The 14,776-nt window shown below is 50.2% G+C and overlaps 1 protein-coding gene across 2 annotated transcripts; it reads left to right on the top strand.

Annotated features, from left to right (window-relative positions):
* The first annotated feature begins 20 nt into the window (after nt 1-20).
* Nucleotides 21-14,237, top strand: LOC144946602 (palmitoyltransferase ZDHHC6-like). 2 transcript variants are annotated; one of them, XM_078875617.1, is made up of 11 exons: nt 21-198; nt 3,690-3,988; nt 4,843-4,934; nt 6,184-6,343; nt 7,752-7,862; nt 8,579-8,632; nt 9,209-9,373; nt 10,399-10,440; nt 11,203-11,348; nt 12,152-12,198; nt 13,521-14,237. In XM_078875617.1, the coding sequence occupies exons 2-11, from the start codon at nt 3,734-3,736 to the stop codon at nt 13,772-13,774; spliced, it is 1,326 nt and encodes a 441-aa protein (XP_078731743.1). In that variant the 5' UTR covers nt 21-198; nt 3,690-3,733; the 3' UTR covers nt 13,775-14,237. The 2 variants fall into 2 exon arrangements, with proteins under 2 accessions (XP_078731743.1, XP_078731742.1); XM_078875616.1 differs by having other exon boundaries at nt 7,752-7,910.
* Nucleotides 14,238-14,776: the final 539 nt, after the last annotated feature.

Below are 14,776 nucleotides of genomic sequence, written 5' to 3'. Positions count from 1 at the left end.
CCAGGGAGCTTCACCGAGTCTCCGGTCTTTTCAGCAGACTTCAACAAAGCCCTGCTTGGGAGCTGGTGGAAGAACACAGGAATGCCATAGAATCCCTAAGCGCGGGGAAATAAGGTCGCTTAGAAACGTCTCTTTAACAAAGCTCCGTATCCACCGCCTCGACTGCTACCCATTACGAGCAACTTCGCTGACCTACAGGTGGGTGTGAACCACACGTGATCTCACCGTAGGTCGCTAACCCCAGGAGTAAATCACACCTGTCCACGACACCACACCCATCATCTCATACCTGCATTAGGTGGGTGCTATGAACATGAACCAGTTACCATGGAGTGCTGTACTGTACACGGAGTAATTAGTTGGATTTTATCATCAGAAATCGCACAAAGGCTCAAGGGGGCCCAGATTATGGCACCCGTGGGATTCCTTGGGTGTGCTGAAAGCATTCGGGCCACAGCCTTTCTGTACCCAAGCAACGCCAAAACATCACAAGCACACGTGGCGATACCGATTTTTCTGCACTGGTTGATGCACACATTGTGCAGCATTGTTCTTATTAATAGGTGCACATCACCGAATACGTGTGTGTGTATATATTAATACCTGTATGTACGTACTTGTGGAAATGTTAGTTTAACACGTAGGATTTCGCGACCAATATCCATAATACAGGTTTTTTTTGGGTTAGATCGCATAAGTTTACGCGGGGAAAAAACCTGTATTATGGATGTGCATATGTTGCACATAATATGTATGCGTATATTTTGAGCTGCTTTCGCATCGTACGTAGCCAACCGTGCTGATCGGAGGTGTTGGGGAAGGACAACGAATTGTATACTGTGTACATGCAATATACATTGTATAATGTGTTCATAGCTCCGTGTTTGTACAATCAATTTGCCAGTTGGCTCGACGGGAGAGCGAACGTCTCGCAGTTTGGAAGGCTGTGAGTTCAAGTCCTGTTTGGAGGGCTAACTCAGCCCATCATCCTTCTTGGGGTCGATCAAACGTGTACCACTAAGAGCCGTGGATGTGTCAATGGTGACGGTACTGTGCTGTATACCTCTGCATGTGTATTAACTAATTACAGGCAAGCTTAACCAGTTCCACTGAACCCTAAGAGCATGATATGTATCACTTAAGAGCCAACGGAGTCACCCGAATGCGATTTAATATCAATTCTCACTCAGCCCACAATGTCACCTGTGTGTGTGTTTATTCAGCCTGGGCCACTGAATCCCATCAGGGCCCTGTAGGTGTCCCCGTGTCACCCACAATGCCACCTGTGTGTGTGTTTATTCAGCCTGGCCCACTGAATCCCATCAGGGCCCTGTAGGTGTCTCCGTGTCACCCACAATGCCACCTGTGTGTGTGTTTATTCAGCCTGGCCCACTGAATCCCATCAGGGCCCTGTAGGTGTCTCCGTGTCACCCACCATGTCACCTGTGTGTGTGTTTATTCAGCCTGGCCCACTGAATCCCATCAGGGCCCTGTAGGTGTCTCCGTGTCACCCACCATGTCACCTGTGTGTGTTTATTCAGCCTGGCCCACTGAATCCCATCAGGGCCCTGTAGGTGTTTCCGTGTCACCCGTGACGTGGCGGGGTCGCGCCTCCCCCCACTTCGTGTTTGCCGAAGAGTCTTTTTTTTACGCGCGCACGAACAGCCGTAGCGGCAGCTGCAGCATCAGCTGATAAATAACAAAGAGCAGCAGCAGGTACCACGTGTCTGTCGATAACAAACACTCGCCACATCGACGCCGGGTCGTGGGTTCGTCACTGCCGTAGCTCAACAAACACGTGCTCGTGTGTGTACTGTATGGTGAACATCTTTCGCACCGTAAGTTAGCCAAGCGTGCTAATCGGAGGTGCGTGTGTGTGTGTGTGGCACGTGGCCTCGACTGTGCACCTAGCCTGGCACGGGCGCTATGATAACATTACTAGCAGTCGTGGTGGATGATTACCGTTACTGCTTATGATATCGTTGCTGTTGGAACACGTGTTAATTGGTTGATTAATTGGTGTATTAATCGGTTGCTCGCAAGCGGGTGCTTATGTAAGGCTGGTCTCGGGTGTGCACCTAGCCTGGCACTGGCGCGATGTAGACGCCCATCAGCAGCAGCGGCGGATGACGATTGTCGCCACTTTCGATGCTGCTGCTGCTTGAAAGCACAACGTGAGTGCACTGGCCATCGTCAATCCCCTGCCGGACGAAGGCTTCCCCACTCCGTGAGCTGCGTGGAGCACGCATCACCCTGCCGCTTGTCATCGTGGGTTGGGCGAGTAAAGAGGTGGGACCACGAGAGAGGCTTGTGCCGGATGATACTCGCTGCAAAAGTAGCTGCAAATGCTACGGGTCATACTTCACCACGCTGTGTGTGTGTGTCGGAGTCATGGGATGATGTGTCCATTATGCCCCAACGAGGCGTGGGACGAGGTGCATTCATATCCAGCAGTGGATTGACACGGGCCTGGAAAGTATTTTATTTTATAAAGTAATCTAAGTGGAGTACAAATTAGCGTTTAGTCATATGTACAATTATAGCTTTGGGGGGGGGGGGTTCATCCAGCAGTGTATAGATCAGTGGATATATTATTAATATTTTATTGCTGTATGCACTATTGTCGTGTGTGTGTAATTGTCTGTGCGAAATGTGTGTAAAGGACTGAACAGTATTCACAGTCGAATGACATTTACAACTCTATATATTATACACGAGTTGTATATATGCTGCAATGTGCTTTGTGTATCTAAAAGTGGAATCGACTTACACATTGTTAAAAATATTCACCAAATATTTCATAATTTGTGTTTGAATGTGTGGACGTTGAACTTCTTTCGCACCGTACGTAGCCAACCGTGCTAATCGGAGGTGCAAGGGAAGGACAACAAACTAAACAGTGGCTTTCTAATATCGGAAGGAAGCGCATTCCAGACGGACACAGAAGCGCATCTGAAAGCGCGCGATGCAGTGACCACCTTTGTTTGCCTTTTACTCGGCAGTGGGGTTTATTTTGTGTGTGTGTCCATGACTGATCTGAAATGAATGCAAACTTAAGCTCCTGTTGGTGCATGTTGGCCACCCCCTACAAGCGTTATCCAGGCTCATCTCTGCCACATTTTCAGAGATCAAATATCACTCACACTAAGTCGGTCCTTGACACGTACTGAATACATTTTGCACATCATTGATATTTTCTTGAATCTGATTTTTTCCCCCCACAATTGTATACCGATTCTACTCAAAGCATCGTGTCACTACATAAGAAGCATCCGTTCGGATCTCACTTAGAGCAGTGCAGCATTTGCGACAGAAAATGACCTGCAGAAGCAGATATCAGAGAAGCACTTCCGAGGTCCCTTAAAGTGACCTCTGCTGTCCTCCCGCTGTACACACGAGGGCAACGTTTGTCGCATGGCAGTCAAACCGATATATTTTCATCCTCAGACCTGGAATTCATGACAATTTCAGTGCAAAAACTAAACTTAATCTGATGTTTGTTTTTAGCAGTCCTTGGTAAATGAGCTGAGACCATCAACTCTCGCTGCACTCGAGCACCCGGTGAGAGGCGGCTGAAGCCTGGATTCCAACCCAGGATCGTAGTCGTGGCAGCTCGGCACTCTCACCTACGAGCCGCCCGGCCCTCCTCCCTTCCCCGTCGCTGACACGGACTTGTCACCGCGTGCCAGCGCCCGCGTGCCAGCGCCGCGGTGGCGGGGCGCCTCGGCCGAGAATGGCGGGCGGCGTGCCGTGGCGCCGGCTGTGCCACTGGGGGCCGTGGCTGGTGCTGTCGGGCCTGGTGTTGTGCGGCCTCGTGACGCTGTTCGCCACGCTGCTCTGGGCCTGGCCCGTGCATCGGAGCGCCGACGGCGGCGGTGGCGCCATCGTCCACCTGGCGTTCCTGCTGCTGTGGGTGCCCACGCTGCTCACGCCGTACCTGCATGCGGTGTTCGCCGGCGCTGGGTTCGTGTCCGTCGGGTGGCGCCCCGTGAGTGAACTTGCACGCGCACCCGGACGGTCAGGGTGGCTTGCGAAAGCTTAAAAAAAAACGTGCGCGCAAGTTCAGCCGCTGGCTCGCTCGCTCACTGCTGGCGTAACGGCCCTCTGCTACGAGGAGGCCCTCTAGATCTGCCCCCTCTTGGAGTGTTCTTCGGCTTTACTTCTTCCACGCTGGCCCGATGTTTGAGAAACAATTATTTTTTTTAATCAAGTAAGGCCCACTGAGCTTATCTAGAGGTGTTTTTCAAAGTGACCTGGCCATCACAAATGATAGCTTAACGAAGTGGGCTTATCACATGGAAATGTATTGCAGCCAAATGCTCCAAATGCATGCTGATTCTAAATGTGGAGGGGAAAAATCGGAGGGCCCAGAGAAAAATGCACGTGACCACGGGGAGAGAGAGACATGCAAACTCCAGATATACAGGCATCCGGATCGGAATCGAACCCACGACCTCCTGTATACCAGGCAAGGTAGTTAACATCTCGCCACCGTGGCACCCCAAATAAGAGGTGGTAGTATCCACACTTGACCCCACCACACACGACCTGCCAGTCGACTGACTGCAGTGTGCCCGCTCACGCTGCCCGATTGACAGAGGCAGGGAGCGTTTAGAAACTTTTCCATTGTCTTTAACTGCCGTGCCGGGAGATTGACCCAACGACCTCTGTATTTGGTAAGAGGTTCGTAATAATGTGCCCTTCTGTCAATCCAGTCTGATGTAGGCCTGTCAATGCCGGTAAATTGTTAATGTCCTTGCTTTTTTTTGAGTTGACGCTGAATGTGGGTGGAATGGGACGCTTGAATTGGATGTTAACCGAGTCTCTCTCTCTCTCCAACAGGAGCGATCAGAGGAGGCTCGCCTTCTGCCGTACTGCGAGAAATGCCAATCCTTCAAGCCACTCCGGTCTCACCACTGCCGACAGTGCCAGAGGTGAGCATTGCCAGCAGTGGCCCGGGTGTGTGTGGGTGTGTGTAGAAGTGGTGGAGTGATCTTCTTGGTTCTTTTGGTAAAGTCACGTAGAAGGGAAATAATAAAATAATACATATATAAAACATTATAAAATGATTCTCACGACGTTTCGGCCACAACGCAAGCAGCCGTCCTCAGGTGAAGACCAGGTCTGTCTGGCCGAAACGTTGTGAGAATTATTTTATTATGTTTTATTTATATTATTTTATTATTTCCCTTCTACGTGACTTTACCGAAAGAACCAAGAAGATGAATCCCTGCAGTCACGAAAGCTTTAAATTTAAATTTAGTGGTGGAGTGGTTAGTGAGTTGCGCTACGAACACAGCAACCCGAGTTAAATTCCGGTCCTGCGCCTCCCCTAGGTCGACTCGGCCTCCACCCCCTTGTGTGCCGTGCTGGTCTTCATAGATGCTTGCTAACAGCACTTGCCCCAACAGTCTGTTCAGACTATATAGGGGATATTTGTTTTGTTTGTGTATATTTAAATATAAGTTTACATGATTTTAATCTTTGCTCACTTACAGAGAAAGTGAGCAGCTTCGCTGTCAACACCCCAGCCACGTGGACAGTTTGCATGTAGTTGGACGGTTCATTTCACACTGTCACCACCAGATGAGATCAATAGTAATCTGTCTTCTGGAAAGCAGACATTTAAGATTCTGTGGCGTCAGAGGTGGCTGGGTGGTGCAAGAGGTCAGAGTGCTGAGTTGGCACCGACAAAAAAAAACGCCATCATATTCATTTTGGTTGTATGCTTAATTAGTATATATTCTTGTCCTGAGAATTAGAACAACTTTTGTGTGACTGCATGCAACAACAAAAAAGTTACTTTGTAGCATGGCGGCTGCGGAATGTGCTGCCCTTATAATGTTCATTGCAGTTACTTGAAGGGATCTCAAAAGTAGTTCTCAGATATCCGCTCCCACAGGCCCTTCTGTGCAAGAGTTCTGAATGGATTTTTCTTATCGTGGCATCATATCGATTGCACATTCACGATAAAAATTTGGGGAACGATCGGATTGAAATTAAATAATAATCATGAGCGATAATTTACAATAAGAGGTCCAATAAAACTGCGAGACAATTCTATTCGGAGCCGGGACCCCCCCACTGCTCTCTCTGGCATTGGCTCCTCGACGCCCTCGGTGTGCAGCGTCGTCTCCCTGGGCGAGCAGCCTTGCGGTGGACCACGTTCTCTCGTGCCCGCAGGTGCGTGCTGAAGATGGACCACCACTGCCCGTGGATCAACGCGTGCGTCGGGCTGCGTAACCGCGCCTCCTTCGTGGCCTTCCTGCTACTCACTCCGACCGCCGGCCTCCACTCTCTATGCCTTCTCGGCAGCACGCTCTACCAGGAGTTCCTGGCGCCGGTGAGCAAAAGCCACTGTGGGTTGTCGTCTATTTTAAGAGACCCCCGAGTGACACGAGGACGTTCGATCTTCAGAGAGTTCACTGCCCCCCGAGCAGTGGGCTACCTTACATCGTATCCAGACTGGCCGCGGCACCTTCTCCATAATGTAGGGCAAAGGGAACAGTGAAGCACATCGTGGGTCGATGGGTCTCTGTGTGAGTCTATGGGTCTCTGTGTGAACTCATGCCACTGTGAGTTTTATGAGTCTCTTTGTGAGCCTATGGGTCTCTGTGTGAGTTTGTAGGTCTCTTTGTGAGCTCGTGTCCACTGTGAGTCTATGGGTCTCTTTGTAAGTATATGGGTCTCTGTGTCTATCGGTCTTTGTGTGACTCTATGGGTCTCTGTGTGAACTCATGTACACTGGGAGTTTATGGGTCTCTGTGATTGTCAATAGGTCTCTGTGTGAGTCTCTGTGTCTCTGTGTGAGTCTGGGTCTCTCTGTGAACTCGTGTCTACTGTGAGTCTATGGGTCTCTGAGTGAGTCTACGGGTCTCTGTGTGAACCCGTGTCTATTGTAAGACTCTGGGACTCTGTGTGAGTCTCTGGGTCTCGGGGTGAGTCTGTGGGTCTCTGTGTGAGTCTCTGGGTCTCTGTGTGAACCCGTGTCTATTGTGAGACTCTGGGTCCCTGTGTGAGTCTCTGGATCTCTGGGTGAGTCTGTGGGTCTCTGTGCGAGTCTCTGGGTCTCTGCGTGAACCCGTGTCCACTGCGATGGATCTCCGAGGGCGCGTGCGGGATTCACGCTTGTTGTGCCAGGAAGCCGGCAGCTGGGTTCACGACGTAGACGTTTATTGGTGGTTGTTACTCATCTCGTATCCGTTATGAAAGAACACAAATGAGAAGCTTCACCTTCACACTGCCGGATGCCCAGTTATGCTCGAGATTCCCATCCACACACCTGGGGTCTTTTTCAACGAGCCATCAAGCCCAGTGTATTAAGGGAGCCTCGGAGTTGTCGATACGTCCTTCATTTTCTTCCCCAGAATATGCAAATATACTCAACGGACAAATTGGAAAAAAAACATCCCAAGTAGGGACCCATCTGCTCGAGATGATCGAGGCTCATTCATGGATGTTTTAAGGACCTTCGTGTTTATAATGCTGTGGTATTTTTGTTGTTACGAGTAGAGTGCCACTGACCACTTCGGTGGTTCGCTGGCAGCTTTCCCAATAATTCTTCATCATGCTACTCCAGAAGCCATTCATTCACCGTTTCACTCGCAAACCTCAGATCGGAACATGCGAATATTGCCGATCAACTCCTCCTCGCCATACAAGAAGGAAGAAGAAGAGCTACCGGTCCCGCTCACGCGTGGCACGCTTGTGCCACCTTTCCCCCGATCCTTGTCCGCAAACTCCACCCCCAGGTTTTCTTGGTGCCTGCGGCGGGCGGCTCAAATTCGACGTTGGCCGTTGAGGCCGCGGCGCGTTACCCCTTCGGCGTGCCGGCCTTCCTCGCCACGCTCATCTCCTTCGTGGTGACGCTCACCGCCATCCCTTTCATGGTCCTCTTGGGGGTCAATCAGGTCGGTCGTCACGACGGCACGGTGGCGCTGATGTGTGAAAATTTCTAGCGGGCCCTCGGGTAATGCAAGATGCTTACTCCCTCGCCTGGTACACAGGAGGTCGTGGATTTTATCCTGATTTTGACGCCTGTATATTTGGAGTTTGCATGTTCTCCCTGTGGTCGATTGGATTTTTCTCCATGTCCTCTGGTTTTTCTCTCCACATTTAGAATCAATGTGTTTATTAGAGTATTTGGCTGCTATACATTTCCACCCGATAAGCCACTACGTTGAGCTGTCATTTGTGGCCAAATCGCTTCTGAAAAAGCTACATAGCTCAGTGGGCCTTACCTGGTAAAAGAAAAACAATTTTTTTGTTTAATATCAGTCCGCTGCTCGATGAGGGCCTTCCCTCGTCATGCAGGTCATCGGGGGGGGGGGGGGGGTATTTGACCATACTTCATCACGCTAGTCACTGCGGGTTGGTAAACGTGGGGAGCATACAAGTACTGTACAATACAAAACATAGCATTGTCTCGAGGGAGCTCAATGCCATGTCCGGGGCACTTGCGGCTTGTTTGAAATCTTCTGCTGATTTTAAAAGTCGGTCCTCAAATTGTGGGAGTGGACTGATGATAATAACGATGATGATGATGACGATGGTGTTTTTTTATTTTTGATTCGCGCAGCTCAATGGACTGTTGAGAAACCGCACGTTTATCGAGGCCAAGATTGAAGCGAAGGTAACGTTAAATTGTAATCTACAGTACAACCGAGTGCAAACTGAAATTCGGTTTAATGACTATTTTCAGTCACGGTCTCATTGCGACAGAGGCTGTGGGTTCGCAGGTTGGCGTAAGGCCACGTGACCCTGCCTGAGAGTTACACTGCATTTTATTGACGGCCTTCACCAGCAATGAGTGATCCGCCCGGCTTTGAGAACCGTCTCGCCAGTGTTGCATTACAACCCAAAGTGTCTCTCTAATGGGAGGCGGCTCAAAGGGTCCAAGTGCAATAACTTGTAGAGACGGTCCAATGTGAAGGAAACCACGGCGTGGAGTCGTGCTTACTCCTGGGGACTCTGGCCCTCGAGTTAACCTCGTCGATCAAAGGGCTACTGCCCGAAACTTAGAGAAGCCTGAGCAATAATAGGTACGAGAGTATTTGCGAGTGTGCAAAGTGTTTTGCCCTTCCGTGCTGCTAATTTGATAACTCCGAGGACTAACGCCCCCCCCCCGCGCACGCACGCTTATATTTTTTAGTCGCTTTCTTCCCTTTAATCTTCTCCGTCCCCCTCCCCCCCCCCCCGTGGTGCCCAGGCAGCCGAGCGGTTCGCGGGCGGCCGCCGCGACCGACTTCTCCGCTTCCCCTTTGACCTCGGCTCCGCCTGGAGGAATCTACGGCAGGAGCTGCCGCCCACGAGGTTGCGCGTGGATGGGCTGCGCTGGCCCACGGCAGCGGGCGCCGACCCCTACTGCGTCAACGTACGCGCACACGCACACACGCACACGCACACACCCACACGCACAAAGACAAATATCCCCCGTATAACCTTAACAGACTGTAGGCGCACACACACGCACGCACACACGCACACACACACGCGCACACACACGCACACACACGCACACACGCACACACGCGCACACACGCACGCACATGCACGCACCCACGCACACACACGCACACACCCACGCACACACCCACACGCACGCACAAAGACAAATATCCCCCGTATAACCTTAACAGACTGTAGGCGCACACACACACGCACACACACGCACACACGCACACACCCACACGCACAAAGACAAATATCCCCCGTATAACCTTAACAGACTGTAGGCGCACACACACGTGCGCTCACACACGCACACGACACAAAGGTCTCCCCCACCCCGAGTATGCTTTTATCAGCTGCTGGGGCAAGTGCTGTTAGCGAGCGCACATTAAAGCCGGCATTGCGCACGAAGGGGGCAGTGGTGTGGACGGCGCCACAACCAGCAACCTTCATCGACCCGGCAGTGACGTTTGCATACTCACTTCAGGATGAGTTGAGCTAGGGGTGTCCTAGGACCAGTTCAGATCTCACTTGATGTTAGCCATGGCTGAGAGTCGAACTCAGGTGGCTGGTTTAGTAGAGCGGTGAGCTCACCGCTACGCCACCGTGGTAACCCTTGTCCCTCGCATAGTTCTGTCGGTAAAAAAATGTTTACCGCTGTCGTCATAAGCAGTGTGTTAAAATTATAAAGACGAATATCTGAATTAATTATCATCGTTAAATTAAATAACGTTTAGGGCAATGGCCACCCAACGTTTTACTGTCAATACCAAATTTGTGCGCATGGATGTCATCATTGCTTGGTCCAAAATACTATCGTCATTTCCAAGTAAAAAAAAATCCATGAGCCACGACCCGGATGGTAAAAAAAAAAATTACAGCTACTCATCGGACTGAATTTGAATCCGCGAGCCGGATCCAACGTGGAGTGTAACTTCTCTCCCACAGGAGGAGCACGCGGCTCAAAAGGAGGAGAGGACGTTGAGCTATGTAAGTTCACACGAAGTGGACGTGAAAGTCACATTTCAAAAAATAATAGTTTCGATTTTGTGCGTTGGTGGTGGAACGTCAGGTTCGTTCAAAGCCCGTGGCTTCTATCTTTACGCCGTTTCTCTCTGTGTTGCCAGCTGCTTTGCGCACTCAGGCCTGCCACCAATTGGATTAGTGAAATGTTTGGAATCGCTCAACCAGAGTGTTTGGTGCTGCCACTGTCAGGGGTCGGCAACCTGCAGCTGCAGAGCCGCATGCGGCTTATTAAGGACCGCTTCGTGACCTTATGTATTAATGACCACCGTCTGGTATTCACATGCGTTGCGACACTTGAAATATTCTTTGCCGAGTTTGAAAAAAAAAAATTCTCTTGTTACTTTGGTTACCGACCCCCTGGTCTAAACAGTAGGCCAAGGATCTGTGTTTTTAAGGTGTTTTCAGTTCCTGTCCTCGCTCTCAAGAGCAGAGACCTGGACACTGTCGTCTTTATTGATGACTTAACTTAGTTCTTTGTTCGAGACTCTTGGTGGAATCTTAAGATATTGATGGAACGACTCGCAAAGTGACTGCTTTTAATAGCATACATATGAACCTTGTGATCTTCATTGTGGGCATCATGGCCGCGAGGTGGCGACGAGATGCAATGCTGGGGGGGGGGGGGGGGAGGTGATCTTTGCCTTTGCGCCCCCCCCCCCTCGGCACGCTTGACCTCGTTCGAGGGTCAGCGGCACTGAGGAGGTGCGTGGGGTTACGCCGTCGCAGGTTCGGTACCGGGTGCTGGAGGGGTACGCGGCCTCGGCGTGCCCCCTGGCCGAGGGCCCCGTCGTGTGCCTCGCCGCGCCCTTCACGGGGGAGCCACGCATGGCCGTCGCGCCGGGGGAAGCCGTCGACGTGAGCAAGGCGATGCCGTGAGCACCCCGCAAAACAGCAGCAGCAGCAACGGCAGCAGCAGCAGCAACAGCAGCAGCAGCAACAGCAGCAGCAGCAACAGACGCGGGCAAAACGTTCGGACGCCAATTTGTTTTAGTTTAATATGTAGAAGTTTCGTAGCCGAACGCGCTAATCGGAGGTGCGGAAAATGTCTTGCGTTTGCGACGGTGTGACGGCAGAATTGGTTTACGTGACTTGGGCTATGTAATGATAATTATTGTTGTTGTTTATTTACGAGTGCCTCATACCGCAAGGTGTAAAGCCACGTCACACAAGTTAAGATAAAACCGAATATTTCGAACAAGTGTTGCAAAAAAACACTCGTGAAATAATGAGCACGCAAGGACAAATTATTTAAAAGATTTAAATAATCATAAGAATGCCAAAATAAAATCAGAAAACTAAATTATAGAAATAGGCCCGAAGCCTTGATTTAAAAGTAGCCACTGTGTGGGCAAAACCTCTTGACGCGATTAACTGGAGAGTTCCACGGTCACGGAGCCTGAACACAGAGCCACCCCCTCCACTCCTCCAGAGCCTGGCCCTGACCCTGAACCTAATTCTGGCCCTGGCCACAACATTTGCTCAAACTAATTCTAAAGAGATAAGCATCTTGCCAGTTTTAGAGATGACATGTGTAAATGCATAAACATTTTAAAGGCAGTATTTGTGTTTTTTTGGGGGGGGGGGGGAGTTTCAACATTGTCGACTGTATCATCAGTACGGTTAAGTCATTCGTTTTGCTTGCAATCTTATTTTTTGCGTTGTTGCTTTGTTTTAGACACTGGATGTATGGGGAAAAAATAAGTCTCGCCGAAAATCAGGGAGGTAAGCGAAACGCAAGCACGCACTCGGTACAAATAATCCCATGCAGGAGGTTGGAGGGCTTCGATCTCTAACGCATGTTGTAGGTATGGCAAAAAGCCTCCTTGTGACAAGTCGGGTCAGATTATCATCACTGGACCGAGTGCGGTTACTGACGCAGCAGTCACACTTCCTCCGTCGCTGTCGATCCTCCGCCAGCTCCTCAATACCGATCCGGTTTATTCCGGTGGTCATTCCGTGTGGTTATATTGGCGGCAAGGTGGCGTCGCAGTTGGTTACACTTGCGTCTCGCAGACATAAGGGGGCCTGGGTTAGATTCCTTAACTCGGCCGTCTGTTCTGCAGTAAGCAACGCAAAAGTTACTGGACCAAACTGGGCCTGAACTTGTATATTACATTTTTTAGCATTTCTCTTTTTCAATATAAGGGGTTCCGCTTCCAAACCTTTCCTCCCATCGCCCCCCCCCCACCGAGCCCTCAACTGCCACCCCATTGAGGAACGGGACAAATCTTTATTTTGAATTGGCATGCGTGTGTGATGGTTAGCTTCCGTTGTTACCGCACTGCACTATGAGCTCGGCAACCTGAGTTTGGTTCCCGCTCACCACTGGATAACATCAGTGGTGATTATCTGAACTGGTTCTGGGCCTCCTCCCGGTTAACTCGGCCTTAAACCTCTGTTATGGATGATATTGGCCGCGAAAGCCTACGTGTTAAACGAAGTAAACATCAGCACTAGGGAATCAAATGCAGCCGGGCATGGTGCTGGCTTTCAGCATTGGACGCCATGGTGGAGAAATATTATCTCCCTCGCCTGGCATGCAGGAGATCGTCGGTTCGATCCCGACCCTGACGCCTGTAAATTTGGAATTTGTATGTTCTGCCTGTGGTCGCGTGGATTTTTCTCTGGGTCATCTGGTTTTTCCCGACCACATTCAGAATCAACATGTGTATTTGGCTGCTATACATTTTCACACAATAAGCGACGTCGTTCAGCTGTCATTTGTGGTCAGATCTCTCCTGAAAAAAAGTGTTCTATATAGCTCAGTGGGCTTTACCTGGTAACATAAAATAAATCGTTTAGTTTAAAAGTGTATTCTAGTGAAGTATTTGGCAAATTAGAAAAGTCAGTTGTGATTTACCCAATCGGATGAAACCACGTAGAAACATCCCCTACTTTTAATCGACTGCAATTTTTTTTTATATCCGTGAATATGAAAAAAAAGTTTAGTGTGCATTCCTGGCCTTCATATAGGTGCTCTCACCATGTTGAAGGTCACAGGGGGGCGGGGTGAGAATCTTGCTGTCTGCTGTGCGCGTGCGCAGGGCTGGCGCCCCAGCGCGGCTGGTTCCCCGAGCGATGCGTGGACCTGCTCGCCGCGGTGCACTCGGCAAATTGCAGCGAAGGCGCGGAGACGGAGCCCCTCGGTTGGGCCGGCGGGGACGCGTCGGGCTCGGGCCTCGTTGGCTTCGGCCACTCCTTCCAGGCGGCCAATCACGGCGCTCTGTGCCTCCCGCCGCTCTCAGAGCACCCACTGGGGTTCACCGCCGCTTTTGCGCACCGCAAAAAAATCATTTGACGATTTTGACCGCCTGCCACACGTATTGGATCCTGCCATGGTAACAGGTTTTTTTATGTATATATTAGGAGTTGTTTTTTTACAATTGCAGAGCACAGGCCCAAAGGCCCATCAGGTCAAACGAACAGCAACAAATGGCACTATTAAAGACTGTACTGATAAGCTGACGTTTTTCTGAATTGAGCAAGGTCGTCGTGAGAGCTTGGGGAAACAGATTATGGGAAAGGGGGGATTACAGAGTCGAGCAGTGTGAGGGAACAAGCTGAAAAATAAGTGGCTGCGACCTGTCGTGTGGTGAGAGAAGTGTGGGTGAGGAGAGTCGGTCGGCGGTTCGATTCGATCTGCCGACGCAGCAGTTGAAACAATGGTGCGAGTTTCTTTGATTCCCCCACCGCCTCCGTCCACCCGGCAGCGGAAACAGGTTCACCACGGTTAGTCGATGGGCAGGTCACGTGCCTCAGCACCTTCCTATACGCATACTCGCCGCTGCTCTGTTTAAGCCCCCTCTCTTTAAGTGACGTATCTACGAAATTGTGTCATAACAGTATTTTTTATACGTACAGTGTATTAATAAAATTGGTCTTCGTATATATCGTGTGGGTTAAGTTATGAGCGTGCATTGTCATAAATGATACGGGTTGGATTTATATAGCATCTAAATACAAAGAGTGGTGTAGAGCGGATGAGAGGCAGTCATGGGCCCAGGAAAAAAAAGGGAAGTGTTGAGTCTGGACTTGTAGGGCAGGGAGTTGATGGCATTGACGGCTAAGGGAAGGGCGCTCCAGACCTTGGAGACAGCAGAGGAGAATGAGCGACCTCCCAATAAGAAAACGCTGTTAAGTTTTTATTTGTTCGCTGTAGGACGATTGACGCTTTACCTACGGCCTCTGTTCACAAATATTGTTTCTGTTGTGTTTCCATAACAGAATTGTCTTTCTAGTCTTTCTGTTGGCCCATTGGTTGTACAATTGTCATCGTCATCACCTTCACTTGTGATTTATA

This window comes from Lampetra fluviatilis, chromosome 41 (genome assembly GCF_964198595.1).
Source record: "Lampetra fluviatilis chromosome 41, kcLamFluv1.1, whole genome shotgun sequence".
In the NCBI taxonomy this organism is placed as follows: Eukaryota; Metazoa; Chordata; class Hyperoartia; order Petromyzontiformes; family Petromyzontidae; genus Lampetra; species Lampetra fluviatilis.
This window is presented reverse-complemented; position numbering and strand designations above follow the sequence as displayed.

Excerpts from the sequence above, each read along its gene's own strand:
- LOC144946602 (XM_078875616.1), top strand. The coding sequence starts at position 3,734 with ATGGCGGGCGGCGTGCCGTGGCGCCGGCTGTGCCACTGGGGGCCGTGG. Across the intron at positions 4,935-6,183 it reads CACTGCCGACAGTGCCAGAG|GTGCGTGCTGAAGATGGACC; the intron begins GTGAGCATTGCC and ends TCGTGCCCGCAG. Across the intron at positions 7,911-8,578 it reads TCCTCTTGGGGGTCAATCAG|CTCAATGGACTGTTGAGAAA; the intron begins GTCGGTCGTCAC and ends TGATTCGCGCAG.